At 43.0% G+C, this 26079-nt stretch overlaps 1 protein-coding gene and 1 long non-coding RNA gene across 4 annotated transcripts in view; one reads left to right on the top strand and one right to left on the bottom strand.

Annotated features, from left to right (window-relative positions):
* The first annotated feature begins 1626 nt into the window (after positions 1-1626).
* CKMT2 (creatine kinase, mitochondrial 2) lies at positions 1627-16998 on the top strand. Its single transcript, XM_040622130.1, has 9 exons — positions 1627-2335; positions 3681-3879; positions 5134-5229; positions 5718-5939; positions 7322-7407; positions 8320-8443; positions 9085-9219; positions 10392-10517; positions 15376-16998. Exons 1-9 carry the CDS (start codon positions 1932-1934, stop codon positions 15493-15495), a joined length of 1512 nt encoding a protein of 503 aa, XP_040478064.1. The 5' UTR covers positions 1627-1931; the 3' UTR covers positions 15496-16998.
* The window catches only part of LOC103681476, a 40329-nt gene continuing 21749 nt past the window's right edge, over positions 7500-26079 (bottom strand). For 2 of the 3 annotated variants that reach the window (XR_573288.2, XR_573286.2), the window contains exons 3-5: positions 10322-10561; positions 9153-9333; positions 7500-8381 (exon numbers count right to left, since the gene is read on the bottom strand). This is a non-coding gene — a long non-coding RNA (uncharacterized LOC103681476). The remainder of the gene's footprint in view (positions 8382-9152; positions 9334-10321; positions 10562-26079) is intronic. The other variant, XR_573287.2, reaches the window with a different exon arrangement.

Raw genomic sequence — 26079 nt, 5'->3', positions numbered from 1 at the left:
GGTAGCATGGACATTTTAACTATGTTAATTCTTCCGATCCATGAGCATGGAATATTTTTCTATCTTTTTGTGTCTTCCTCAATGTCTATCAAGAGTGATTTGTAGTTTCTAGAATATAGATCCTTTACGTCTCCAGTTAATTCCAAGATAACGTATGATTTTTGGTGCTATTGTAAATGGAACGGATTCCCTAATTTCTCTTTCTTCAGTCTCATTGTTCGTGTATAGAAATGCAACTGATTTCTAAGCATTGATTTTGTATCCCGCCACATTACTGAATTGCTCTATAACTTCTAGTAGTTTGGGGGTGGAATCTTGGGTTTTCCATATAGAGTATCATGTCATCTGTGAAGAGAGACAGTTTGACTTCTTCTTTGCTTATTTGGATACATTTATCCCTTTTTGTTGTCTGATTGCTGTTGCAAGGACTTCTAGTACTATGTTGAATAATAGTGGCGAGAGTGGGCAACCTTGTGTTCCTGATCTTAAGGGAAAGGCTTTCAGCTTTTCCCCATTGAGAATGATATTCGCTGTAGGCTTTTCATAGATGGTTTTTATGAAATTGAGGAATGTACCCTCTATCCCTACACTTTGAAGGGTTTTAATCAGGAAAGGATGCTGTATTTTGTCCAAAAAAATGCATAAAATAGAGTAGAATTGCATTAGCTTCAATAAAAAATTCAATTTCATAAAAAATAAAAATAAAAAAGGAGAGGTGGATACCAGACAAAGATGGCCAATGTCTGCTGTACATACTATCTTCAATGGCATCTTAAATTTCAACACACACTATTATATACAAGCTTATTATAGGGACACCTTGGTGGCTCAGTCATTAAGCGTCTGCCTTCGGCTCCGGGCGTGATCCTGGCGTTCTAGGATCGAGCCCCACATCGGGCTCCTCTGCTATGAGCTTGCTTCTTCCTCTCCCGCTCCCCCTGCTTGTGTTCCCTTTCTTGCTGGCTGTCTCTCTCTGTCAAATAAATAAATAAAATCTTAAAATAAATAAAAAAATAAAAGCTTGTTATATTATGGACTTACAGGGTGGTGGGGTTAAGTGACTTGCTTAATTATGTAATTATTTGCTCATTCATTTATTGATCTCTCTTGTGTGTCTACAATTAAACAAGAGGCCTTGGTTAAGTTAAAAAATAAATAGATAAAATAAAATAAAAAGCTCCCTGCTGGGTGATGCTATGGATTAACTGGGCCTTGGATCTCTGGATCTCTTGGATCTCTCAGCAGACACGGCAGGGGATCTATCTGGGCAGGTCCTTATCTTGATCTTCATTCTTTGTTGATACTGTATACATCTAAACAAGTACTTTTCCATATTTTATCTGCATCTCAGGCTGTCCTTCTAATGTCTGTTTCTTCCTAAAGTATATATTTTAGTGGTTGCTTTGTTAATGACCTACTCTTTATTTTCATTCTCATTTTTAAAAGCTAGTTCGACGCTTTGACTCTGCATTCCTCCTGTGTGCTTGCTGATCTTTGAGAGCTTGTTGCTTGATCTCCAGCTGTAGGAAACCAGAGACTAAACTGCGTATACTGTCCTTAGAGAGGATTTGATTCTGCTTCTGCTGGGAGCCAGGGGTTGGGGGTCCGCTGACCTTGGACCACTTTACCTCTCAGGAGGCCTAGCTCACTAGGGGAGTCACAGACGGAGCTCCCCACCTCACTGCTGGTATCCTGACCTTAGTGTTCAGATGGACATCTGTCCTCAAGAGAACCCAACCTCCTCTCTGTTACCCTGAGCTCTGCCCCTGGCTCATTTGCGGTGAGTGGTGTGGGAGGGTAGGACTCAGAGACTTCTCTGCTTCTTCCAATCCCAGGAAGCTGTCCTGTTCAGGCTCTCCTCACTGTGCAGTGAGGGGTCCAAAGGAGCACCCGGTCTGCCACAGAGCCAGCAGTGGAAATCCTCTGTGTTTATGTTTCCTGTATTCTTAACTGGAGAAAATGGCAGTGGGCTTCAGGCAGTTGGATATTCACAGTGTCCAGAACTACTGAGATTTCCCCAAGCAGTGTGCAGGGGCATGGGTGAGGAAGGAAGGCAGAGAGAGAGGCCGTGGCTCCTGCAGTTCTGTCTCTTGCCCCGTGGCCGCTGTGCTGCAGCTCACATCCACCCCAGGAGCTCGTCTAATCCAGTTTCTCGGCTTTCAGACACTCATCCAAGAGGAAGGATGGCCAGTGCCTTCTCGAAGTTGCTCACTGGCCGCAATGCTTCTCTGTTACTTGCTACCGTGGGCACCAGTGCCCTAACCACTGGGTACCTGCTGAACCGGCAGAACGTGTGCGCCGAGGCCCGGGAGCATCATCGGCTGTTCCCGCCAAGGTGAGAACTCCCAGTGTCAGCCAGAAAAATGCTTTCCCCTGCCGGAAACTGTCAGCTAGGGCCCTCCCTTTTGCTTTTGAGAATGACTAAGTCAAACTGACAATCACCGTTGACACCCACGAAGCACAGGGACCTGTGGTGAATCCAAGGCAGTGCGGCGTCATCGTGCCTGCCCAGAGCTGGGGGTCTGGTTGAGTAGTAGTGGTACTACTAATGAACCACGGTCGAGCACTCTGATGTGTGTTAGGTGCCATACGTGGAGTATCTAGTTGATTCACCTTAGCATCCCTTTGTGACAAAACGGAGACTTTGAAAAACGAAGCAGTGCCCAAGTTCACAGGCCTTGTGCAGCCAAACGCAAACCCAAGGACCCTGATGCCAGACCCATGCTTCACTCAGGGCTGGCCCACTTTCTGCAAGACGATGTTGTAGGACTGATTTTAAGAATCAGCTTTAAAGGCCATTGCGGATGGAAAGTGGGGAAGTGGCATGAACGGACCCGATTTCTCAGCCCTTGGCTCCTCGCACACGCTGCCTAGAGCGGGCACGCAGTGCTGACTTTATGAGATTCCGTAGAGGCAGGTGTGGAGGAGACAGACGAGGAAGACTTGAGGTTTTTCTCAGAGATATTCATTGGCTCTTGTGGGAATCAAGATCTCTGAGGGAAATACCAACACCTCCCATGTACTCAGGAATTCCTGAAGTGAGATTACCTGTGTTTGAGCCTGTGGTCGTCCCGAATCCCCTGTTCTTCAGCCAGTACACATCCCAGTGTCAGCAGCTCACTTTGTTTCCCTCTGTGTGCTGTTCCACGGATACTTACTGACGCCCATTTCAATAGCCAGCCACTATTGTCAGCAAAGCAGACAGAGTCTGCTCTCCTGGAACTTGCACCATTGACAGAGGACAGATAAATAACTGAATTACTATGTAGCTCTACCTGCAGGTTTCTAGTCTCTCCACCACAGACCTAAGGGACCACAATGTGGTGGTTGCATTTTACCAGCACTTCTGGGTTTAAAAAAAAGTCTGCATGGGATTTCCATTCATTTTGTAATTTTCACCCTGTCTCCTCTTTCCAATAAGCCATGTTCTGTGGGCTCCTGCAGCCAGCATCATGGAATCCTTACGCAAGGCCAGGTCCTTGGGCTGTTCGGGGGACTGGTTGTTTGTCTTGTTTTTTTCTTTTTTAAATCTGGCTTACTTAAGTCATGACTCCTAGCCACAGGTCCCCCTGCCCACTGGCTAAAGAGAGCCTGGTGGCAGGATGGCCAGAAACAAAGCCCTTTCGTAGGCTGCTTCCCTCAGGCACTGCTCACTGAAAGCCTCTTTCCCCCACGTGCAGTGCAGACTACCCTGATCTGCGAAAGCACAACAACTGCATGGCCGAGTGCCTCACCCCGGCCATCTACGCCAAGCTGCGCAACAAGGCGACGCCCAATGGCTACACCCTGGACCAGTGTATCCAGACTGGAGTGGACAACCCTGGCCACCCCTTCATAAAGACTGTGGGCATGGTGGCTGGTGATGAGGAGTCCTATGAGGTAAAACGTGGCTGCTGATTCCGGGCGGGGGGATGCTCTGGGTGCCAGAGTCCTTTTCTTCTCTATGGGGCCTGCATTCACAAGGGGAAGCCAGCTTTAGCAGAACATCTGGAATGCTTTCTGGAACAAGGAGGTCTACAGCTTCCCAGGGACAAAGCGTCCTTTGCTGCTGCATTCCACCTCATGGTGGAATGGGTTACATAACAGAGCTCCCTGAGACTGTCAGGGGGATGAATTGGGACAGAAAAAAATAAAATCTTAATTTATTGGCGATAGGTATTCACCAATAAGACATTAGGAGATGGTGTGTTTGTGGCTAGACTTTACCGAGGAAGGAGGATGGTCTGTGTCTTTAGCTTGGGAATTACTGATTACACAGCCACTGTAGCCTAGATGACTGAGTTCACCAAGTCTCTCAGAGGAATCCCGTGATCCCCATGTCTTCACCCCTGGGGCAGCAGCACAGGGTGGTCTGCTGCTAGGGCAGCTCAGTCACCGTGCAGCCCTCCTCACAGAGCAACCGCTACGCCACGGCAAACTGCAGCGAGCTGAAGGCAGTTCCCTGGGAGAAGAGCCGTCAAGAGGAGGGAGGCTCCTCCTGAATGAACAGGGCTGGTAGTTCACTCATACAGCAGTGCGCTGCTCCGGGCTCCCTGGACCCAGTGTACTCCCCCACCCCTGGCCCACCCACTTCCCACAGCAACCAAAGGCAGCAGCTACTCTGTTGTGACTTCTCTTAACATTATTTTGCCTAAAGGACATGCCTGAAGTTTTTGTTTTAAAAAAATAGATTTTGCGCAAGATAGTTTGGGCTGGGGAACGACCTCACACGGTGAGAGGTCCTGGCTTTGCCCTGATGCTGCTGTGTACTTTTCTTGTAGTGCATCTGGTTTTCCATGAATTTATGATGTTTAAACTCTAGAACCTGATCGTCTCTTCTGACCACAAAACCATCTGTAGCAGCTTCTGCTCTGGTAGCTTCTAAAGAACTCTTGGGGAAAACCGTCAAATCCTGAAACACAAGATTTTCTTGCTCAGTCTCATGGCAGTAAGCTGGGCACAGTCACTAGGGAGGTGGCCTGTTGTTATTTGTTAACCATCAATCTACTCACCCCCATTTCCTGCTCGGTAGCACTGAGAATTAGAGGAGGGCGTCAGCTTTGGCCCTTAAGGTAAGAGGGGGCAAAGGAAAGGAATGACCTTTTAACAGGTGAACCAGTTAAGGAGGAAACAGGTCCATCTTCCCTTCTACAGGTGTTTGCCGACCTTTTTGATCCTGTCATCAAACTAAGGCACAATGGCTATGACCCCAGGGTGATGAAGCACCCCACGGATCTGGACGCATCCAAGGTAGGTTGCAGCCCCCTCTGCTTTCCCATGAAGCTGGCTCTCCAGAGCCTAAAGGGAGGAGCACCAGAGAGGAGGGCGACTCACCCTAGGTCAGATGCCCTCTGCAAGCTCTGTGATGGCCCTGGCACAGCATAGTCCCTGGAGGGGCAAGGAGAAGGTCAGAAAGATCTCGAAGTCTTTGTTTTCTTTAATAAGGACCAGTAGGTGGTGGTGGCCAGTGAGAACTGTAAGCCTTTCCTAAGGCAGTTCCTTTTTTTCTCCCACACCTACTGGGGTAAAGGATTCCGGATGGCACTCCATACAGTAGCTCGGCCCCTTATCCACAAGACCCCTGCCCCCCTAATCCCAAATGTGTCCAGTATGTTGTGCAAAGGGTCTGAGGGCCTCCTGCAGGGGGTACTGCAGGCCAGTGGGTTGGAACACGGTGGTTATGGCAAGACTGCAGTCCGCAGCTGGCTGGTAACCCCATGCTCTCTCCGCTTCGGCAGATCACCCAGGGGCAGTTCGATGAGCGCTATGTGCTGTCCTCTCGGGTGCGCACAGGCCGCAGCATCCGCGGGCTGAGCCTGCCGCCTGCCTGCAGCCGGGCTGAGCGAAGGGAGGTGGAGAACGTGGCCATCATGGCCCTGGAGGGCCTCAAAGGGGACCTGGCAGGCCGCTACTACAGGCTGTCTGAGATGACTGAGCAGGACCAGCAACGGCTCATAGATGTGAGTGGCCTTGCCTGGGGTGGGGCTGTGCCCAGAGCCCTAATGGGCACCGTGAGGTCTCCTGGGGAGCTTGCTGGGACTTCATCCTGTTCAGTGTAAGGAAGGAAAAAGAGGCCTTAACAGTTCTGTGGTTAAAATCTGCAGAGGAAGCTGGGGGGCTGGGGAATCCATGGGGGAGGTTAAATGGAAGGTCCCTTTGCTTGTGGAGGATGATCTCCATGGCCACACCCAGCAAAAGTCCTGGAAGCCAGGGAAATCTGGAAAGGAAGTTACCGAGGTGGAAGGCCTGCCCGGACTCCCGCTGGAGCCAGCGCAGGGATTTCTGCTGCCTCCATGAGTCTTCTACAGCTTTCCTCTAACACTAGGGGAGACAAAACTCAAGTTCTTTTACTTCTTTTCCGTGTAGCACAGCTAAAAAGGGATAGCAATTTCCAAAGTAACTTTTACTTTAACACCAAAGAAAATCAGAAACAAATTATCTGTCATTTCAGAAGACACAATGCCACAAAATATGCCCCACTGCCAAACTAGACGAGCTAGCTTTGTGGTCTCTATGGGCCTCAGTCTCCTGGTCTCTGCAGCCATCGGGCCAACCCTCTGCCTGCTCTGTTAGAGAAAAAGCCCCCCCCCGCCTTCCTCAAGCAGCCCCTTGTGGTTTCGGCATAAGGCCCAAAGTCTGTTCTGGCTAATGTCTCCCACCCCTTCCACTCAGTTGTAGAAGGACTTCCCTCTCCATATCTTCTAGGCTCTGTCACTTCCTGGCTGTGTGATACTGGGTAGGTTCTTTTCTCACTCTGAATCTGTTTTCCTCGCTTATAAAATGATTATAACTGCCTCATGGTGTTGTGAGGATTCGAGAAAATAAAAGCACATAACATAGAGCTTGGTACATAGCACTGAATTAATGGTAGATATTTTTATTTATAAACCATTATTTTACATCTCCAGTACTTTTTAGTGAAAGGAATAATAACTAATAATGCCGGCTATGTGGAGAACAGTGGCTGTGTATAGCAGACTTTCCAGGATCGTGTCCCTCACTGCCTGCTCTGTCACTATGCAGTGTTGGTGCCAGGGGCTAAATGTAATCCATAGTGATTATGTATTTCCATCTGGGCTAAGCCTGTGTGTTTCAGCCTTAGCTGTACACTAGAATCACCTGAAGAGCTATTAAAAAAAATCCCACTGTCCAGGCCACACCCCATAACAATTAGGACAGAATCTCAGGGGGACAGGAACTGGGCATCTGTATTTTTTAAAAAGCTCCCAGGTTATTCCGGTGGGCAGCCAAGGCTGAGAACCACTGCCTGACAGACCTGGCGCGTTAGGTGTATCTGATCTCCTCCTTTTCTCCTTTCTGCTTTGTCCCTTTCGGCCTGCAGGACCACTTTCTATTTGATAAACCAGTATCCCCTTTACTAACGTGTGCTGGGATGGCCCGTGACTGGCCAGATGCCCGGGGAATCTGGTATGGACACAGCATGCTCACCTTTGCAGTGTGTACACAGGAGCTCCTGCGATCACCTGCTTCTAACCCGACGATGCTGTGACCTGCAGCTGACAGCATGCCCGCTTGAGTTAGATAGAGGAGAGAGAGACTGTAGAAATCGTGTGTGTGTGTCATTCTAAAGTATGGTGATGTTTCTAAGATGTGTGAGAATGTTCGCTGGTTTGCATGAATTATGCATGAGAAAAAAATTATTTTTAAGAAAAATTATTTGACCTCACAGAGAATCTGTTTCATGACATTAAAACAAAAGAGCAGAAAATGAAAAATACTGAGGACTTAAGCAAAACCCTACAAGGAAGAATGGATATCGAATATACACATATTTTATCTTGGCCAAAGTCCTCAGTCCACTTTGATTCCTGTACTTTGGTAGGTTATTTTGACACTCTGCAAAGGAGCTGCGCTACGTGTGTTCGTGAGCAGTTGCTCCGTGTGTGTGGATAGGCAGGGTCTATGCAGCAAACATATGTGACATCTTCTGCACCCCAAACGTCTGGGGCTGCAGGTAAAAAACTTTCTTGAAGCGCCACAAGACTTTGGTTGAGCTTTGTAGGAGAATACTCTTGTTAGTGTCAACGCCAAATGTTATCCATAGTTGTATTTTTGTCCTCCTTGTCCAAGGAATGGGGAAGATGATATTCTTGTTGGGCAAAAACATGACATCTTTAAGGGTTGGAGTTGATCTTCTTCTTCATTCTGTCAAGGTGACGTTATTGTGTAGTACTTGTTCAGGCACGATGTTGAAAAAATTAGGGCTTGCTAGGAGATGAGGAAGGTGAGATGAAGCAATCAAGCTCAGAGGTAAAGGGAATTTCCATGTGTTGAAACAAACGTATTTAACACGCAACACCATATTTGTCCTTCCATCAGGCATAATCATGACAAGACGTTTCTCATCTGGATTAATGAGGAAGACCACACCAGGGTAATCTCTATGGAAAAAGGAGGCAATATGAAGAGAGTATTTGAGCGATTCTGTCGTGGACTAAAAGAAGTAAGATGTTACCAGAGATTTATGAATATTCATTAAAATGAAATCGCTTCTTCATTCTTGACAAAAGACACTATAGTGACTTCCAAGATGGGGCTAATTTTTTCTAGGGACCATGGCACTCTTTGAGGGTGGGACTACCAGAGCAGTGCTTCAAAAAATAGGTGACTTTTCAAAGGAATTTTTTTTATTATCATTATTAGTAAGTTCCTATGCTTCCCTCCCCAGTCCAGAATGGTTTAGGAAAGTCTGTGGATCATTAATTATATTCAAATACTCTTGGCAAGTCTAAGCATAGAGATAGTATAGGATATAACTATGTTCATAAGTAACTTGGCCACAGCCTTACCTGCTGAGAATTCCTATAGTCTCCTATTATTCTCACATAAAAAATAACAACAGCGACTCAGTCATTGCATGTTTATTTAGTATGTGCTAGCTACTGCATTCAGTGCTTTACATGTTTCATCTAGTTTAATTGGACCGTTTTAATATTTAGATAGTAGTATCCTTTTCCATTAAGGAAATAATACAAATCGGCCTAAATTTCATTCACGGCAGACATACAGTCCACATCTCTCCCTAGTGTTGCGGATGCACCGAGTGAATGGATAGTTAAGACCCCCATTTGTTCACTGTTGTAGGTGGAACGCTTAATCCAAGCGCGAGGCTGGGAGTTCATGTGGAATGAGCGACTAGGATATATTCTGACCTGCCCTTCGAACCTTGGCACAGGATTACGGGCTGGTGTCCACGTTAGGATCCCGAAGCTCAGCAAGGTAATGTTACGTAGCCAACAGCCCTGTTGGGTTCCACCAGGAAAAGCTCAGATGTGACTTCTTTGTGGAGGGAGAAATCGTCACCATTCCATAACCCTTCCTTACTTTCTGCACCTGTAATAGGAAAGAATGAGAAAGGGTTATGCCTCAAAAGACATTTGTATCAGTTAGGATAAGAGGTTAAGGGCTGTAAGAAAGAGGTGTGGCTTCAAGAACAAGAAGTTTAAATTCTACTTCTCACTACAAGTCAAGATGGGCAGGCGGGCTGCTCTGTCCTGCTCCATGGAGCTCCTTCCGTCTCTGTCTCTCTCAGTGTAGAGTTCTTCCACTTGAGCCTGCATCAAAACTACCTGGGGGCTTGTCAAAACAGATTGCTTGGCCCACCTGCAGGATCTGCATTTTTAACAAATTCCCAGGTGACTTGGTGCTGCTGGTCAGGGAACCGCACCAGGAGGACCCCTGTCTTAGGGCATTGTCCCCTCTCCATAGTCATGGCCAGGTCCCATGTTGCAGCTGCTGGGAAGGGGAGAGAGGATGCAGGTGTGACCATGTAAAGATTTAAAGTCTAGGCCTGGAAGCGCACACATCACTTTATGTTCGTTCCATTTGCAAGAACTTAGCCAGCGGCCACGTTCTCAGCTCCATCTGTGGATGAGGAGGAAAACGGATTCTGGTAGGCATCCAGTACTTTCTGCCACAGCACAAGCAAATCAAATATGTGAAAACCATTTTAGAAAATGTGCTTCCTACCAAAAACAGAATGAAAATCATTCCAATGTTAAGAAAATTATTTGATGTAATTTAACTTCATGATTTTAATTATATCAGTGAAACTATTGTACAGATGCATAATCAGCTCACCAAAGCTGGCATCCAAATGCCAAAAATGAAAATAACAGCTCTGCTACCTTCTAGCTGTGTGACCCTCACCAGTTAATTCCTCTGAGCCCCCATTTCCTCATCTGTGAAATAAGAATGAAAGCAGCACCTACTTCATGGGGTTGTTGTAAGGTTTAAAAGTTCTAGCATAGTGCCCTGGTACGCAGTAAGTACATGCTTCATAAATATGAAAACGGTTACTCTCGCTCATAATGCATCTTACTAAGTCCATGTGCCAATGATGGTGAATCAGTTTTGCTTCTTACGACATTCCGTACTGTCCCTTGTCCCAGGACCCACGCTTCTCTAAGATCCTGGAGAACCTGAGGCTGCAGAAGCGTGGCACAGGCGGTGTGGACACGGCAGCGGTGGCGGACGTGTACGATATCTCCAACATAGATCGGATCGGTCGGTCAGAGGTAACATCTCTCGCACTTCCCAAACATGAGCTCATGATATTAGCCTAAGAGAAAAAGGGAATAGAGAAGTAGCCTAAACAGTCTTGCCCTATTCACGAAAGTCGAGACCTCCTCTTTCCCCACGGAGTCCTGAGTCCGGCTGGTGTTTCACTCTGTAGTGCTAATCCTCCATGGGAACTGACCGCAGAGCGGCAAGCACAAGGTAAGCTGGGGGTCCACAGGCAGGGAGAGGAGTTCACGGGGGGACTGGTGTCAGCACCTCGCCCCTGAGAGGTAGGCCAGCAATCTTTCAGCAACGGGAGCTCTCTTATGCCAAAGGACAGGAATATTTTATGACCGTGATGTCAGAGAATGTGTGTGCTCTCTGACGGTGGTAAAACAGAATTTTCTCTTGATTCTGAATTTCCTTCGGTGAAAGCCACATGCTTCATTTTTAGCATTTTTAGATACTTGATAGTTTATAAAATTTTATTTATGGGAGCTAAAGCTGGCATGCAATACTGGCCTATGCACTAGGCATATCAGAGATTGTGCTCGTGAAATAATCGTTAGGGTTCTGTGAACACATAGGAGGAACAGCATGCATAAACTATACGTAGGCCTGGAGTTGATGCACGAGATGGAGCATAAAGAGCCCAGTTAAGGAACATGCCGCGGACTCCTAAGTACTGATCTCAGTGAGGCGTACCAATTTATCTGGATACGGTCCCATTGAATGTATTAGGCCCATTATTAATTTAAAAGCCTCTTCCTCTTATACAAATCTTAATAACTCAGTGGTTGGTTATTAAATCTTTGCATTATTGATGCTCTTTCTTCTTCCTTATTAGCTTTCAAATATTTCACTGCCTATTGGTGTATCCCTACCAATAAACTGAGAAAAGGAAAGGAGGAAACACGCAAGTCAGCTTGTGTGCTTCCACCTCTGGTAAAGTACTTGAGGAAGAAGTAGCTCTAAATACAACTTCTGAAATTCACTGAGTCATATGCGGCGTAGTGAATAAAGAAGATCTGGAACCTAGGCCTGTCTGCTTCTAATGTTAACTAGATTTTTATTACTGGAAAACAAGGCAGTCATCACTTAAAAAAAATTTTATTAAAGCCTAATAGGTGACCATTATAAAAGCTTAGAAAAATGCCAAAAAGTATTTAAGAATAATGCTTATTAATCCTAAGAAAACCATTGTAAACATTGTTCTGCATTGCCTTCCGTTTTTTAAATGTTTTATTATGTAAAACATTTTGTTTTGTATTCACATGAACAAATTTATTCATGAGTTCACAGCTCTGTTATTCAGGAAAACAGTGATCTCTTTAATGTATGTGGTCAGTCATAAGCTCTGCTCTGGGTGAGGCTGATTTGACAAATCCATGTGCTGTGCCATCCCCACCACAAATGGAGATCCAATCTGTCGCCATAAAGTGCTATTACAGTAACACTGACCATATTCCCTTTCATCCCTGCCACTCACTCCATAACTGGAAGCCTGGACCTCCCATTGCCCTCCACCCATTTTTGCATCTGGCATCCACTAGTTTGTTCTCTGTATTTACGGTCCGGTTTCTGTTTATTAGACTTATTTCACTTAAAATGCCCTCTGGGTCTATCTGTGTTGTCACAACTGGCAAGATCTCAATCTTGTTTATGGCTAATACTCCATTGTATATACGTGTGTATGTATATATACATGTCACATCTTTATCCGTGCATCTGTTGATGGACACTTCATCTTGGCTATTATAAATAATGCTGCAAAAAACATAGGGGTGGATATAACTTTTCAAACTATGTTTTTTGTTTTCTTTGAGTAAATACCAGTAATAAAATTACTGGATCATACGGTAGTTCTATTTTTAATTTTATGAGGAACCTCCCTACTATTTTCTACAGTGGCTGCACCGGTTTACGTTGCCACCAGCAGCAGATGAGGGCTCCTTTTCCTCTGAATCCTCACCCACATCTGTCATATCGTGTCCTTGTGATATTGGCCATTCTGACAGGTGCACGGTGCTGTCTTGTGGTTTTGGTTTGCATTTCCCTGCTGATAGTGGTGGGGAACATCTTCTCCTGTGTCTGGTATGTCCTGTCGAAGACAAGGTCTATTCAAGAGCTTTGCCCGTGTTATAATCAGATGATGTGTTATTTCATTATTTCGGCATAGTCCCGATGGTATGTTACTGCTTTTGTTTTATTTGCCTGAGGAGAGCTATCCATAAGTATGTTGCTGAGGCTGGTGTTCAAGGGTTTGTTTTCTCGGAGAAGTTTTTTGGTTCCATGCCTCACATGTAGCTCTTTAATCCATCTTGAGTTCATTTTTGTGTGTGGTTCAAGAAAGTGGTCCAGTTTCCCCAGCACCATTTACTGAAAAGACGGTCTTTCCTCCCTTGTATACTCTTGCCCCCTTTGCTGTCGATTGACTGACCAGAGAATCACAGGTTCATTTCTGAGCTCTCTGTCCTGTTCCATGGATCTCTAGGTCTCTTACTGTTTTGATTTACTATAGCCTTGCAGTACGTCTTGAAATCTGGGATCGTGATACCTCCAGCTTTGTTCTTCTGTCTCAGGGTTGCCCTGGCTGTCTGAGGTCTTGTTCGGTTTCATGGAATTTGGGGATTATTTATTCTGGTTTGGCGGAAAATGCTAGTGCTGTTTTGATAGGGATTGCGCTGAATCTGTAGATTGCTTTGAGCAGTATGGACGTTCCAATGATATTCACTCTTCCAGTGCATGGGCGTGGTGTATTTTTCCATTTGTTTATGTCATCTTCAAATTTCTTTCATCAGTGACTTCTAGTTCTCAGAGGATAGGTCTTTTACCTCCTTGGTTAAATTCATTCCTAGGTGTTATTTTCTTTTTGGTGCACTTGTAAGTGGAATTGTTTTCTTAATCTCTCTCTGCTTCCTCATTACTATATAAAAATACAACAGATTACTGTATATTAATATTGTATCCTGCACCTTTACTGAGTTCATGTATTCTAGTAGTTTCATGATGGAGTTTTTAGTGTATCACGTCATCTGCGATAGTGACAGTTTTACTTCCTCACCACTTTGGATGCCTTTTCTTTCTTTCTCTTGTCTGATTGCTGTGGCTAGGACATCCGGTACTATGTTGAATAAAAGGGTTTAGTTCGGTTCTTTTTCTGAGGTTTTATCTTACTCTTTTGTTTGGAGCATATTCTTCTGTCTCCTGATTTTGTTGACTTTGTCTTTATTTCTGTGAATTGGGCAGAACATCTACTTCTCCTAAACTTGAAAGAATGGTCTTAGGTATGGTTGTCCCATGTGTAGACTGTGTGTACCTGGTGACAGGATGGTTACAGCTGTGGCTGGCATGGGGGAGGGGGGTGCTGGGACTGCCCTGGGGCTCTCCAAGCAGAAGGCATGCCTTACATTTTTACGATTATTCAAATACCTCTTTTTTAAACAAAATATAATCATTTTCCAATGTATTCTATCAGGAACTTATTCTTACAATATTAAGTATTCTTCAAAAACATAACTTTTAATGACAGCATAGTAAAGAAAGATACTCCATTATCTATTTAAGATCTGATTTGTTGATATTTTACTTGACCATATCTATACCTAATTCTGTAACCATCTCTACATATAATTCTAATCACAACTCTGATTATTTAGTTAGGATATATTTTTAGGAAGAGAATTCCTGGGTTAAAGAAGAGGGGACCTTACTTATGACCAAGGTTCTTACCAGAAGATCTATATCAAGATAAGAGTCCCTTTGGCAGTGAATGAGAGAAACATCTCACCACACCATTATGACCACCACAATAGGTCAAACTGGATAAGTAAAAACTATGTGTTTCTTTGATTAGTGATAACTAGCTTTCTGACCTAACCCTCTCTTGGGGCCTCAGTTTCCTTATGTATGAAAAGTGGGGAGAGGACTAGACCCAATCATGCCTAAGGTATGTTCAGCTGTAACAAGATCCCTTCCATCCTTGCTGTTCATTCTTGAGTTATTATCAAACATTTTAATGCAGTCTGGGATTAAGTAATTGCTTACTAGCCTAATTTGCATCTCTTTAGAAGCAGTGCAATTTATTAGGAAGAGGATCCCAAGAAAAAAATTCATAGGCAGATGTGCGCTAATAAAAACCAGTACTTGTAAATAAAAGTTTTTTTTTAAAGCAGGAATTTTTAAAGGTTCATCTTAATATAATTCAGAGTTTCCTTTAAGTAGCAAACTTGCCTGGTACAGTGAAAACATGATTTAATTGCCCCCCAAACATTTGGTTCTAAACAATTTTTCAGAAAGCTAGCCACTGTGTAAATGATAGTTCAGATACTATCTAAGCTATAGTGTTCAGATAGCCTAGTGGCAGGTCTTAAGAGAGATCCAGGTAAAGAACAAAAGTGTCACTGTAATTTTACTTTTTTAAGATTTATTAGAGCACACAAGGAGGGGGAGGGGCAGAGGGAGAGAGACAAGCAGAATCCACACAAAGCAGGGAGCCCGATGCAGAACTAGACTCCAGGACCCTGAGATCATGACCTGAGCCAAAGGCACTCAACCAACTGAGCCACCTAGGCACCCCTGTAATTTTACTTTTAGATAAACTTATAGCAGAGACTGATGGGCGGGGGTGGGGGGGGGTGTCTGAGATGTACACTAATGGATTTCATATATTTAAAAAGTTCTCAAAAAACTAACTCAATCTAAAAAAAGGGGGCTGAGAGCAACCCTCCCCTCCACAACACTTTATTAAGAAAGAAGAAATTGTTATAAAATCCACTAACATGGCAATTTCTTACTTCTCCCAGTATTGTTCTTATTAATGCCTTGCATGTGTCTTCTGTGCAAATTAATCATTCATCTTTTTCACTATCAAAGGTTGAGCTTGTTCAGATAGTCATCGATGGAGTCAACTACCTCGTGGATTGTGAAAAGAAGCTGGAGAGAGGCCAAGATATTAAGGTCCCACCACCTCTGCCTCAGTTTAGCAGAAAGTGAACTTTTTCTTTTCCAAACTATAAATAATTTGTCTGCTGGTATGACAGACATGAAGAAATTTTTACTCTGAGAGTTTTTATAGACTTGGAAAAATGTAAAATTGTATGTCCTATCTTTGAAATAAAACTCTCCTTAATATCCTTAGTTTCCCTGATTTTTAAAAATCCTACTCAGAAGGCAAATACATCAAATTACAAGCAGCAGCAGGAAAAATAAGACGATGATAAAACATATTTCTAAGACCACTTACACACAAATCTAAAAACCCTCCAATTATCTAGATGCTGTAATATCAACACTGGTGTATTAGTCCCTCATTTTCCAATCATGTTTCTGGCAACTAGAACAAGAGGAGATTGAGGGTGTGGAAATAAATATAACTACACAAATGACAAGCAGAGGCTACTTATTCAGGGATAGATACAGAAAGGGAGTCAGCCACTATCACTTAAGTTTGTCAGAAACTCAGACATAAGCACACAAAAGCACTCTGGTGACAAATGGGAGCTCCAGGTAGAACCTGATTGGGGTTATAGACATGGAGAAACTGAAGGCAGAATTACTCGAAATGGGGTATCCAATGAAAACGGTTTGAGAAGAGTATTTGGGTTTCTTTGATCCTGAGTTGGAAGAAGGGTAAAAAAAAAAAAAAAAAAAAAATTAGGGAGGAAGGCAGTACTGACAAAGTCAAATCTCTTGGCTGATAAGTTAGATTGTGGCTTGGCGTCCTAAACCGTTTGCTGCAAAGATTGTGGGTTAAATATGGTCAAGATTATGGTCTAAAATTGTATATATATTTACTCTCTCAAGAGAAATCTACAATTTGAGGTCTAATACTGAGTATGTGTTTAGTATAAATCGAAAGCTGAATATCCTCATATCAAATCTTGTTAATGCTTTTACAGCCATCGTGTGATGTCTGGAACGTGAAGGGGCGTGACAGAAGAGTTAGGGAGAACTCTAACAAGTTATGAAACTGTACCACAGCATGAAAAGCTGTTAGCCTCAATGACAGGAAGGAGATAAAGTTTGCATTCTGTAGGTGAGCACCATCAGTGCTGGGGTAAAATGAAATACTGCTTTAATGTATACATCTGCCTTCCATCCTGCTACACTGGGAAAAAATAAGTAAAAGAGGATGTACTAGTGCTGATAGGCACCACATTAATTTCTGAATGGCAAACTGATGTGTGGTAAAAATTCAGACAAGGAAACTGCAGTCAATATAACTGAGGATATCATGTTAAATACCCTGAATGGGATGGGGTGGAGGACGGTTTGCCAATCAAGGCCCGTAGACGGATAAGCGATCAGAACCTCATCCAGTGACTGGGATTCTAGGGACAAACAGATAAAAGGTAGATAACACTGGTGTTGTGGCCGAGCAAGTCCACTCTATAGGCACAAGTCCCAACTCTCCCACCATATCCCGTTAAGTGATTTATTCAGGCTCTGTGTTCCTCAGTTTCCTTTGTATATAAGGATCATAATGTCTACCTCATAGGGCTGCTGGGAGAACACTGATAACTGGAAAGTGCATTTAGACGTGCTCATCACATTGGATGTACTATGTAGGGGTTTGTGAAAGAAGTCATAAAAAAAGAGGAACCACTACAGTAATGTTACGATAACTGATCTCTGAATATCCCTTTAAAACTGTGCTTTAGGTAAATCAACAGACCTGGACGGTCCCTCTTCTGAAAGGTCTTATGAGATAAGAAGTAAATGAAGGCAAATGCCTACAGCTAAAGAAACCTAAGCAAATAGGAGCTGAAGAGACCAATGGGGGCATACGCCAACATTATTTCTTTATTTTTTTGAAGAAAAGCTGAAAATCAAGCAGTGGCATAAAAATATTTGGAGACTAATATAAAAAGGAAGCAAGCCTTGTGATCTAAACCTATACCACAACATTTTCAGAAGAGTAAATACCTATTCTTCTCAAGCTATTCCCAGAAACAGAAGAGGAAGGAAAAGTTTGAAATGCATTCTACCACACCAACATTAGCCTGATACCAAGACCAAAAACAAAGAAAAACCATAAGCCAATATCTTTGACGAACACATGCAAAATTGCCAAACATGAGCAAAACAAATTCAACAATACATGAAAAGGATCATTCATCATGGTCAAGTGGGATTTATTCTTGGGATACAAGGGTGGTTCAATATCCACAAATCAATGTGATATATCACATTAAGAAGGATAAAAACCATATGATCATCTCAATAGATGCAGAGAAAGCATCTGACAAAATACTACATCCATTCATGATACAAACTCTCACCAAAGTGGGTTGAGGGGAAACAGAAACGAACATAATAAAGGCCCTGTATGAATAACTCACAGCAAACCACATACTCAAAGGTGAAAAACTAAAAGATCAGGAAGACGGCAAGCATGTCCACTCTCACCACTTTTATTCACTATAATACTGGACATCATAGCCACAGCAATCAGACAAGAGAAAGAAAGAAAAGGCATCCAAAGTGGTAAGGAGGAAGTAAAACTGTCACTATCGCAGTTGACATGATACTATACATACCAAACCCAAAAGTTCCCATAAAAAATACCCCATAAAAAAACAGGAAGAACGTATCAGAATACATGAACTCAGTAAAGGTGCAGGATACAATATTAATATACAATAATCTGTTGTTTTCTTAATCTCTCTCTGCTTCCTCATTACTATATAAAAATACAATTCCACTTACAAGTGCAGCAAAAAGAAAATAAATTTAACCAAGGAGGTAAAAGACCTATCCTCTGAGAACTAGAAGTCACTGATGAAAGAAATTTGAAGATGACATAAACAAATGGAAAAATACACCACGCCCATGCACTGGAAGAGTGAATATCATTGGAACGTCCATACTGCTCAAAGCAATCTACAGATTCAGCACAATCCCTATCAAAACAGCACTAGCATTTTCCGCCAAACCAGAATAAATAATCCCCAAATTCCATGAAACCGAACAAGACCTCAGACAGCCAGGGCAACCCTGAGACAGAAGAACAAAGCTGGAGGTATCACGATCCCAGATTTCAAGACGTACTGCAAGGCTATAGTAAATCAAAACAGTAAGAGACCTAGAGATCCATGGAACAGGACAGAGAGCTCAGAAATGAACCTGTGATTCTCTGGTCAGTTAATCGACAGCAAAGGGGGCAAGAGTATACAATGGAGGAAAAACCGTCTTTTCAGTAAATGGTGCTGGGGAAACTGGACAGCTACATGAAAAAAAGAATGAGACTGGACAGCTTTTTTTTTTTTTTTAAAGATCCATTCAGTCATTTATTAGAGAGAGTGCGCGTGCACACAAACAGGAAAGAGAGGCAGAGGCAAAGGGACAAGCAGACTTCCCACGGAGCAGGGGGTCCCATCTGGGCCCCAATCCCAGGAGCCGGAGATCATGACCTAAGCTGAAGGCAGATGCTTAACTGACTGAGCCACCCAGGCGCCCCTGGACCACTTTCTTATACTTCACACCAAAATAAACTCAAGATGGATTAAAGAGCTAAGCGTGAGGCATGGAACCATAAAACTTCTCAGAGAAAACCTAGGCAGGAAACCCTCGGACACTGGCCTCAGCAACATACTTATGGGTAGCTCTCCTCAGGCAAGTAAAACAAAAGCAGTAACACACCACTGGGACCACAACAAAATAACAAGCTTTTGCAGAGCAAAGGAAACCATCAACACAACAAAAAGGCAACCTAGTGAATGGAAGAAAATATTTACAAGTGATATTTCCAATATGGGGTTCATTTCCAAAATATGTAAAGCACTCACACAAGTCAACATGGAAATAACAAATCTTCAGATTAAAAGATGGGCAGAGCATCTGATTACACATCTTTCTCCCCAAAAGACATACAAATAAGCCACCAGACACATGAAAAGATCGTCCACATCACCATCATCAAGGAAATGCAAACCAAAACCACAAGGAGATAGCACCTCACACCTATCAGAATGGCCAGAATCACAAAGGTGAGAAATGACAAGTGTCAGCGGGGATGTGGAGGAAAAGGAGCGCTCATGCACTGTTGGTAGGAATGTAAATTGGTGCAGCCACTGGGGAAAACTATGGAGTTTCCTCAAAATATTAAAAATTAGAAAAACCATACGATGCAGTAATTCCACTAGTGGCTGTTTACCCAAAGAACACAAAGACGCAGACTTGAAAAGGTATATCCACCCCATGGGGACAACACTGCAGCACTATTTACAATAGAGGTAACGTGGCAATAATCTAAGTGTCCACTGATAGGTTGACCAGATTAAGAAGAGGTCATATGGAATATTACTCGGCCATGAAAAAGAGTGAGATCTTGCCCTTTGCAACAGCATGGTGGGATCTAGACGGTATTTTGCTAACTGAAGTAAGTTAGAGACCAAGCAAGTCCCATATGATTTCACTTATATGTGGAATGACAAAAAGAAATGAATAAAAATGAAACAGACCCATAAATACAGGGAACAAACTGTTGTTTGCCAGAGGGGAGGTGAGTGTGAGTGTGGAATCAGTGAAGTAAGTGATGTGGATTGAGGCTTACACACTTCCAGTTATAAAATAAAAAGTAAAAAGTACAGGAATGGGAACACGGTCACGAGAAAAAGTTCTGCAATCTGTATCACAGCATCCCAAACAGTGTGATTATTATGAACAGGGAGAATTAACAGAGTGTCTACAGTACAGGAAGTGTAGCTAATCTCTCTCTTTTTGGTTGTATTTTTACCTAATTCATTTGTCACCTTCGCCATTCGTTCTACTCATCAACCAAACTACATTTGCACTGAATATCAGTTTGTCCACAGACTTTAATTATTTCATCTACATTTGAAACTATTGATTTCTAAGGCTGTTTGACTTTTATTGTATTATCAGGAATTGCTCATCTGTAGCTTTCCTTTTTAAGAACAAGATATTCATAACTAAAGACAGGCATTTAATAACCATGTCTACAATGAATTTCTAAACACTCAATCTGGCATCTCAATTTTTGTTGAAATCTCCATATTCATTAAATATCCTTCCCTGACTGTTCCTCAGACAATTTTCAGATCACGTAACAGCATCTAAATTGCATACAAGAATATCCTTTCTCCTCAAGCATTGCCAAACATTTGATAGATGTAATCCTGTTTGCAGAAGTTGTGGAAAGTTATACTTCTGCTACAAAAACAGGCACACTGGCAATGTTATGGTGAAAATAAGAGATGTTTTATGTGAAAAGTGAGTCTAATGAAAGAGATAAAGAGACTTGCAATTATTAAAATTCTAGCTGAATGCCATAGCTTCCAGCCTAAGTAGTCATAGCATGCAAGTAGTTCCTATCTCCAAAGCTCTAGTTCAATCAATATTCATGAAGCTGAAAAGAACATCGCTCTTAGTCATGGGACCTTTTTAATTTGCTATATTCCCTGCATCTGGAGCAGAAGGCAGATAAAATAGGCTTTGATGGCGGGGAAATCATTCTGGTTCTCTTCCATGGAGGAAGAGAAACCTGTGTCCTTCTCCTTGACTTCTCCACTGCCACATCATCACCATAAGTATGTCTGCTTACGGGAAATTATTCTCCCTCAGGCCAAAAGTCATACAAGAACACGTTTTGGAAGCAGCCACAAGAAAGTGTTTTGAGATCAAAAGATTTGCCTTAAATTCAGGCTCTGCCACTAATCAACTATATGACTAAGGGCACATTTTTTTCCATACTCTTATTTTTCTTTTTCAAAATTTTTATTTTAGCCCCAGTTAGTTAACAACAGTGTAATATTAGTTTCAGGTATAGAATTCAGTGATTCATCGCTTACATATACCACCACCCAGTGCTCATCACGAGTGCCCTCTTTAATGCCCATCAGCCATTTAACCCATCCCTCCAGCAACCCTCAGTCTGTTGTATGGTTTGCCTCTCTTTTTTCCCCAGGTACAATCTGTTTTGTTTCTTAAGTCCCACGTATGACTGAAACCATATGTATTGGTCTTTCTCTGACTGACTTATTTCACTTAGAATAATACATTCTAGCTCCAACCACATCATTGCAAATGAAAAGATTTCATTCTTTTGATGGATGAGTAAATGCGTAAAGAAGTTGTGATATATATATGTGTATATATATAAACATATAAATATTGGAGTGCATGTATCACTTCAAATCAGTATTTTTGTAACCTTTGGGTAAATACCTAGTAGTGCAATTGCTGGGTTGTAGGGTGGCTCTATTTTTAACTTTCTGAGGAACCTCCACACTCTTGTCCACAGTGGCTGCACCAGTTTGCATTCCCACCAACAGTGTAAGAGGGTTCCCCTTCTTCTACATCCACATGTTATTTCCTGTGTTGTTAATTTTAGCCATTCTGACAGATGTAAGGTGGTATCTCATTGCAGTTTCGATTTGGATTTCCCTGACGATGAGTGATGTTGAGCATCTTTTCATGTGTCTGTTGGCCATCTGTGTAGCTTCTTTGGAGAACTGTTTATTCATGTTTTTTGCCTCTTTTTTTTTCTTAGCTGGATTATTTGGTTCGGGGTTATTGAGTTCTATAACTCTTTATATTTTGGATCCTAACCCTTTATCAGATATGCCATTTGCAAATATCATCTCCCATTCCAAAGGCTGCCTTTTAGTTTTGTTGATTGTTTCCTTTGCTGTGCAGAAGCTTTGTATCTTAACGAAGTCCCAATCGTTTGTTACTTTTGTTTCCCTTGCCTCAGAAGACGTACCTAGTAAGAAGCTGCTACGACCAAAGTCAAAGAAGTTACTGCCTGTGTTCTCCTCTAGCATTTTTATGGTTTTTTGTCTCATATTTAGGTCTTTGATCCATTTTGAATTTATTTTTGTGTATGGTATAAGAAAGTGGTCCGCTTTCATCCTTCTGTATGTGGTTGTCCAGTTTTCCCAACACCATTTGTTGAAGAGACTCTTTTTTCCACTGGATATTCTTTCCTGCTTCGTCAAAGATTAGTTGACCATATAGTTGTAGGTCCATTTCTGGGTTTTCCATTCTGTTCCATGGATCTATGTGGCTGTTTTTGTGCCAGTACCATACGGTCTTGATCACTACAGCTTTGTAACACAACTTGAAGTCCAGAATTGTGATGCCTCAGGTTTGCTTTTCTTTTTCAAGGTTGCTTTGGCTATTCAGAGTCTTTTGTAATTCCATACAAATTTTAGGATTGTTTGTTCTAGTTCTGTGAAAAATGCTGTTGGTATTTTGACACAGGTTGCATTAAATGTGTAGATTGCTTTGGGTAGTGTAGACATTTTAACAATATCTGTTCTTCCAATCCATGAACATGGAATGTTTTCCATTTCTTTGTGTCATCTTCAATTTCTTTCATAAGTGTTTTTTAGTTTTCAGAGTACAGATCTTTAATCTCTTTGGTTAGGTTTTTTTGTTTGTTTTTTAACTTAAGTCTTGATTTCATTTGTAAAATGGAGGTAATTCCTGCCTCGCAAAGTTTTTATGATGATTAAATAATAAGGCAGTGACTTTTTTTGCTGTAACCTATGTGAAGATATTGTATTATAATCCAGTGTACATGTGTGAGTGTACAGTGTATAAATGTAAAACCTAAATAAGTTTCATATAATTATCTTTATAAGTTGAGATGCACTCTGATATTTTTCTAAATTTCATGGTATCCTCTTTGCTTTTGAAAAACACCTGGGGTATATGGGAGGGAGATTTGTATACTAATCTCACAGCCTGTGCTGGAGGGTTGGAATCATTGGGAAACTTCCCCAAGACCAAAAGATCTGGCGGGCACCATTTCCCTCTCCTGCTCCCCAGCCTGCACCCACACCTGCAGGAACCAGCACTCTCCAACTAGCTTGCTAAGAACACACCCTGCCCATGCATACTTCTGCCGATCTGCCCCCTCCAACATAGGCAGCCTCGGCAGAAGTTTTGGGCAGCTGAAGGTCCCCTCCCCTAACAGGCATTTTTGGACCCTGCTGACATGACTGCCCCACCCCTGTGCTCCCCTGCAGAACTGCCCCCTCCAGTTCTGCAGCAGGAGTTTTCTAAAACAGTTCCAGGTCCTTTCCTGCAACAGACCTATGCAAACCTTGCTAACAGTCTATGCCCTGCCCCCACATTCTCCTGCAGACCTGCTCCCTCCAATACACCCTTCGCCAGAGCCCATCCAAAGAGTTGCCATAAGCCTGGCAGTGTGCAAGTACCCCTGGCAAGGGCAAGCACAACTCCAAAGAGACTCCTTCCCCAGTACAGAGGGGAAGATAACTACACATATCAGAGCAGCTCTGTTCCCAGCAGTGTGCTGGGAATAGATATCTGGTCTCAATGCAGGCTCTATCCACCACCCAAAGTTTCTCAGGGGACAACACAGGTAAAGCAAAGTGCAGTTCAGTGCTCCTGCAGCTCTGGTGAACACCTGCAGCCAAGAATACTCTATCCAGCAAGGCTATCATTCGGAATAGAAGGAGAGATAAACAGTTTCCCAGAAAAACAAATGTTAAAGGAATTCATATGCACTAAACCAGCCCTATAAGAAATTAAAAGGGGACTCTGAGTGGAAAGGAAAGACCATAAGTAAGAATAAGAGAAGTGGGAAACACAAAGCCACTAAAATTAAACTTATCTATAAAAATCAGGGGATTCACAAAATAAAAGGATGTAAAGTATGGCACTATAAGTCAAAAACGTGGGGTGGAGAGGAGTAAAGAATGGGTTCAAACTTAAGCAGCCATCAACTTAATATAGACTGCTATATACATAAGATGTTATGTACAAGTCTAATGGTAACCACAAACAAAAATAATCAGTAATATATATGCAAAAAAAAAAAAAGAGAGAGAGAGAGAGAGAAAGGAATCCAAGTACATCACTAAAGAAAGCCAGCAAACAGTGAGGGAAGAGAGCAAGAAAAGAAAGGAACAGAGAAGAACTACAAAAACAACTAATTTGAGTAACAAAACAGCAATAACTATATACCTATCAATAATTACTTGGAATGTAAATGGACTAAACACTCCAATCAAAAGATACGGGATGACAGAACGGATAAAAAGGAAATACTCATCTATAGGCTGCCTACAAGAGACTTATTTCAGACCTAAAGACACATACAAGTGAAAAGGGATGGAAAAGCATTTATCTTTCAAATGGAAGTGAAAAGAAAGCCAGAGCATCATACTTATATTGGATAAAAAGACTTTAAAACAAAGACTATAACAAGAGACAAAGAACGACACTATATAATAAAAGCAACAATCCAATAAGACAAAACAATTACAAATATTTATGCACCCAGTGTGGGAACTTGCAAATACATAAAGCAGCCAATAACAAGCATAAAGGAAGTAATCAATAGTAATACAATAGTAGAGGACTTTGACACCCCACTTAAATCAACGGACAGATCGTCCAAACAGAAAATCAACAAGGAAACAGTGGTTTTGAATGGCACATTGGACCAGATGGATCTAACAGATTTATTCAGAATATTCCATCCTAAAAAAGAATACACATTGTTTAAGTGCACAAAGAACATTCTCCAGAATAGATCACATATTAGGCCACAAAACAAGTCTAAACAAATTCACAAAGATTGAAGTCATATCATGTATCTTTTCTGACCACAATGCTATGAAACCAGCAATGAACCATAAGAAAAAATATGGAAAGAACATATGCATGTAGGCTAAATAACATGCTGCCTAACAATGAGTGGGTCAACCAAGAAATCAAAGAAGAAATCAAAAAGTACATGGAGCTTTCGATGATCTCCTTCAACAGTAGGTCTCAGTCCCAGCTCCCCGTGGACGATTCTGGAAGGTGGGGCCTCTGAGGAAGTGATTAAAGATAAACAAGGCCATAAGGGATCCTACAGGATTAGTGTCCTAGTAAGAAGAGACCCCAGAGCCAAGCTCGCTGTCCGCCCTGTGAGGACACAGCCGCACGACTGCCTTCCGCAAGTCAGGAGAGCTCTTCCAGAATCCCGCCCTGCCAGCCCACAATGGGCACCGTCCAGCCTCAAAACGGAGGTGTTAAGATGGCGGAGGAGTAGGGGACCCCTTTTTCAGCCGGTCCCCTGAGTCGAGCTGGATAGGTACCAGACCAGCCTGAACATCCACGGAAGCAGCCCGAGATGCAGGAAGATGCATCTGGATCTCTACAAATGAACATCTCCAGCGCTGAGTATTGAGGTATGAAGCGGGGAGCCGTGAAACTGCACACAGATATCGGAAGATAAACGGAAGGGGGAGGGAGCCGCTGCGTTCGGGCGCCGGGAAGCGGTAGCCACCTGCACGGGGGAGCGGGCAGACTCGCGGACCAGAACCCTTGAGAGAGCAGACTGAGACCGTGAGCCGGGGAAAGCGCGAGCAGACTGAGGGCCAGAGCTCCGGTGCGCTCACTGGATCCAGACTGAGCCCGGGAGCTCCGGGAGCACGTGGGGGCGGCTGGCCGCTGGCGGCATTAGAAACACAAAGGACAGAGACGCGCCGGCCCTGGAAGTGAGGGCTGGGACGCCGGGTGTGGGGCGCACATCCCGGGACACTGCAGGGTTGAGCAGCACCAACAGAAACAGAGTTAAAGTGGCCAGAACAT

Source organism: Ursus maritimus, unplaced genomic scaffold (assembly GCF_017311325.1).
Source record: "Ursus maritimus isolate PB19 unplaced genomic scaffold, ASM1731132v1 scaffold_5, whole genome shotgun sequence".
NCBI classification, from domain to species: domain Eukaryota; kingdom Metazoa; phylum Chordata; class Mammalia; order Carnivora; family Ursidae; genus Ursus; species Ursus maritimus.
Note: the sequence above shows the minus strand (reverse complement) of the source record. Positions and strands in the feature narration are given on the sequence as shown.